This window comes from Arachis ipaensis, chromosome B09 (genome assembly GCF_000816755.2).
Source record: "Arachis ipaensis cultivar K30076 chromosome B09, Araip1.1, whole genome shotgun sequence".
NCBI lineage: Eukaryota > Viridiplantae > Streptophyta > Magnoliopsida > Fabales > Fabaceae > Arachis > Arachis ipaensis.
Genome location: NC_029793.2, coordinates 23,792,007 through 23,795,094, shown reverse-complemented (window position 1 = coordinate 23,795,094; position 3,088 = coordinate 23,792,007). Strand labels below are relative to the sequence as shown.

Sequence of the window (3,088 nt, the reverse complement as noted above, 5' to 3'; positions counted from 1 at the left end):
ACTATAATACAAAATAAATCTAACAATAATACATATATACACGGCCGCCCACCGCCATCACCGCTGCTGCAACCACCAACCACGGATCCCTGACCCCGGTCTATGTACATCAACCGACCACGTAGGAAAAAATTATGGCTACTTTTTCCAATGGGTAATATAACTGAAGCAGCCAAAAACAGCATACAATATCTCCACAATCACATTTTATTTGATGTTAATGTACATACACGCTTAGTTGCTGGCACTCCCTTCCAATAAACTCCTCAAGCTACAAAGAGCCTCTGCAGAGAGGCTGCAACATCTAATTTTCCGCTGGCAAGGTGGAGACGGAGGTGTAGAGGACTCATTGTTGTCAAGGGAAGAGAAGCAAACAATGATAACAGTGAGGTTGTCAAATGTGTTCAAGCGCAATGCCTCCATGACGAGGTCCCTTGCGCATTTATCAGGGTCATCGTGTCGCCTCAGACCTTTGCGAACAAGGCTAACTGCATGCTGACTTGACATCACATCCCAGATGCCATCACACCCTATGATGAGGAATTCGTCGTCCTCTGTTAGGACCATTTGTCGGAACTCAGGCTCTGCAATCAAAGGGGAGGAAGAACCCTTTGGTAACTTCATGTCCCAGTCACCTAGGGCTCGAGTAACGGACAGAACCCCATTAAGGTAACCATCTTCTATGTAACCGCCCAATTCTTCAACTCGCCTCCGCTCTGATGCATATATAGGCCTGTGATCTTGAGACATGTCAATGGCCTCTCCTTTACGACAGAGAACTGCCCGGCAATCACCAGCATTGGCCACCATCAGAAGCCTGGAACATTACACCAGGGTCAGCAATGCAAATATAAAGAGGTCACAGGCTCTAAACCTAATTTAATGTTTGAGGTCATCATATGTACATTAAATAAAAGCACATCGAACAAAAGAGAACCAAGGAAGTGAAGTATGGATATACCTTCCAAGCACCAAAGCAGTGAGAGCCGTGGTGCCTGATGACGTGTTCACACTGCAATCATCAGCCAATGCCGAGTCAGCTGAAAGAAATGCTTTCCTTAGGGAATTCTCAACCTCTTCCAGAAACACATTATCTACTTCAGATGTCTGTGGGAAACTACCATCCTCAAAGAAGAATTTTATTACATTTTTTCTTACATAAGCTGCAGCTTCAGGTCCTCCATGACCGTCAAAAACCTGTGAGAATCACCAAATCTCAAATAAGTTTATGATTTGAATGGACAAAGGATTGAGCTACCATGGTGAAAACATTAATTACCCCGTAGAAAGCACTCGGTTTAGGAAAGGTGTGTAGTGATCCAAGGTGAGACGACAAATCATCTATCCTTATATGTTCATCTTCCATGTATCTTCGTGGCCCAATATCAGCAAAACTACCAGAACGGATGCAGGGAACAAATTGCAGAACAGCATTTTCAAGAGCTGCATCTGAGATTCTTTCGGTAGGTCCGGCTTCCTGTACCACAATCAAATCACAGAAAATGAGAATCACTATATCAAAGGACATGATCTAGTTAGCTTGACCCGTACACAACATATGCAAAATCATGCTCTACATTGCATAAATCAGAAATCAGAAACAAAACAAACCCAATAGGTGGAAGTTAATGCATTTCATAATTAACATTTAACATTCATATAAGTTCTTCAATCACATCATTCAGCAATAAAAACATTTTGGCTACACATAGTTATTAATTACAGCCAACAAGGATGTGATCTGTAATCACATACAATCACATTTACAACTATTCATGGAGGATTTGATCCACAACAACACACCTTTGGTTGGCACTAGCAAGAGCGTTATTCTTCATGGTACCAACTACATAAAAAATCCATTCCCATGCGTATCTACGCCAACAAAAAGAAATCAATTTCAAAAGGCCAGAGAGAGATTCACAAAACATTTCGCTCCTTGGTGCTAACCAAAAATTCGGATCAACATGAAAGAAGATGTTAAACTAAACACAGGTTGCTAAATCAAACAAGTAAGAAACACAAGGAACTAATCTAACCGAAAATTGCATAATTCAGGTACCTAAGAATCTTCGCCTATCAAGTACCAAGCCAATTTCTTTTTCCAGGAAATCAAAGAATTCAGAAGACGAAACAAGCGAACCAAAGAAAAACGGAAAGAAAGAAAACGTTCATACTGTATTTAAGGAACAGAAACACAGAATTCACAAAATTTAGAGAAGAAAAAAAGGAAGTTGGGTAAGGTTCTGAAAAACTGACATCTTGTGAAGTGAGTAACTGAGCGGAGACCGATTCAGAAGGTCGAGCTCGGTCAAAACTCGGAGGCGAGATAGCAGTGGGTGCTGCGTCTTCGATCTCGTGAATTCCAGTCCCTTTGTTCGGAAAATACTTCACATCCAACAACGCCACGCTCTGTTGACACACAAGCTCTGCTTCAGCCACCATCTTTCCAAGTTCTTCACACCAATTTCTATTCAAACTCAACGCTTCCAAGAGGATTGATTTGATTTTATTTGATTCGATTCGATTTCAAACGGCTTCTCTGTTTTTTCTTTCCTTTCTTTCTTTCTTTCTTTCTTTCTTTTCGGTTGTTGAGGTTTTCTTGGGAATTTTCTCGCACTTTCTGATTTTTTATCAAAAAAAACTTCTGAAACTTATGAGTTGAAACGGAATTTAACTCTCGGGGGGTTACCGGCGGCTACCGGTGAGAATTTTCTGGGAACCGGCACGTGCGGTTATGCACCATAGGATTCTTGGAGATGCGTTTGCCACAGCACGCGTTGAGGCTTTTACTTGACCGACACGTGACTGTTTAGGGGTTGACGCGTGACCTTTGAAGTGTTGGGAAGGTTGCTTCCTTAAAAGACGGAAATGCCCTTTGGGGTGTTAGCTGTCAGTTTGACTTTAAAGTTGGCTACAGTTGGGTGAAGGGTATCATGGGAAGTTCGCTTAACGCCGACCGAACCCATTTTTAACTGTCTTTTTGTGTTCATACGAGCTGACGCGTTTGTCACCAATATTGGTGATCTATGACTTGGCATCAGCTAAGTTAGCTAACCCCTTTCTTAAGTTGAAGAATTTCCGTTTT

The 3,088-nt window shown here is 41.8% G+C and overlaps 1 protein-coding gene across 2 annotated transcripts; it reads right to left on the bottom strand.

The window, feature by feature from the left end:
• Positions 50–2,652, bottom strand: LOC107618474 (probable protein phosphatase 2C 49). 2 transcript variants are annotated; one of them, XM_021112606.1, is made up of 5 exons: positions 2,260–2,401; positions 1,804–1,875; positions 1,280–1,477; positions 962–1,197; positions 50–817 (listed from the first exon to the last, which is right to left on the bottom strand). In XM_021112606.1, the coding sequence occupies exons 3-5, from the start codon at positions 1,364–1,366 to the stop codon at positions 235–237; spliced, it is 906 nt and encodes a 301-aa protein (XP_020968265.1). In that variant the 5' UTR covers positions 1,367–1,477; positions 1,804–1,875; positions 2,260–2,401; the 3' UTR covers positions 50–234. The 2 variants fall into 2 exon arrangements, with proteins under 2 accessions (XP_020968265.1, XP_016176049.1); XM_016320563.2 differs by lacking the exon at positions 1,804–1,875 and having other exon boundaries at positions 2,260–2,652.

Coding starts and splice junctions, on each gene's coding strand:
- LOC107618474 (XM_016320563.2), bottom strand. CDS start 2,445: ATGGTGGCTGAAGCAGAGCTTGTGTGTCAACAGAGCGTGGCGTTGTTG. Junction 1,198..1,279: donor AACCGAGTGCTTTCTACGGG/GTAATTAATGTT, acceptor TGATTCTCACAG/GTTTTTGACGGTCATGGAGG. Junction 818..961: donor ACTGCTTTGGTGCTTGGAAG/GTATATCCATAC, acceptor GTAATGTTCCAG/GCTTCTGATGGTGGCCAATG.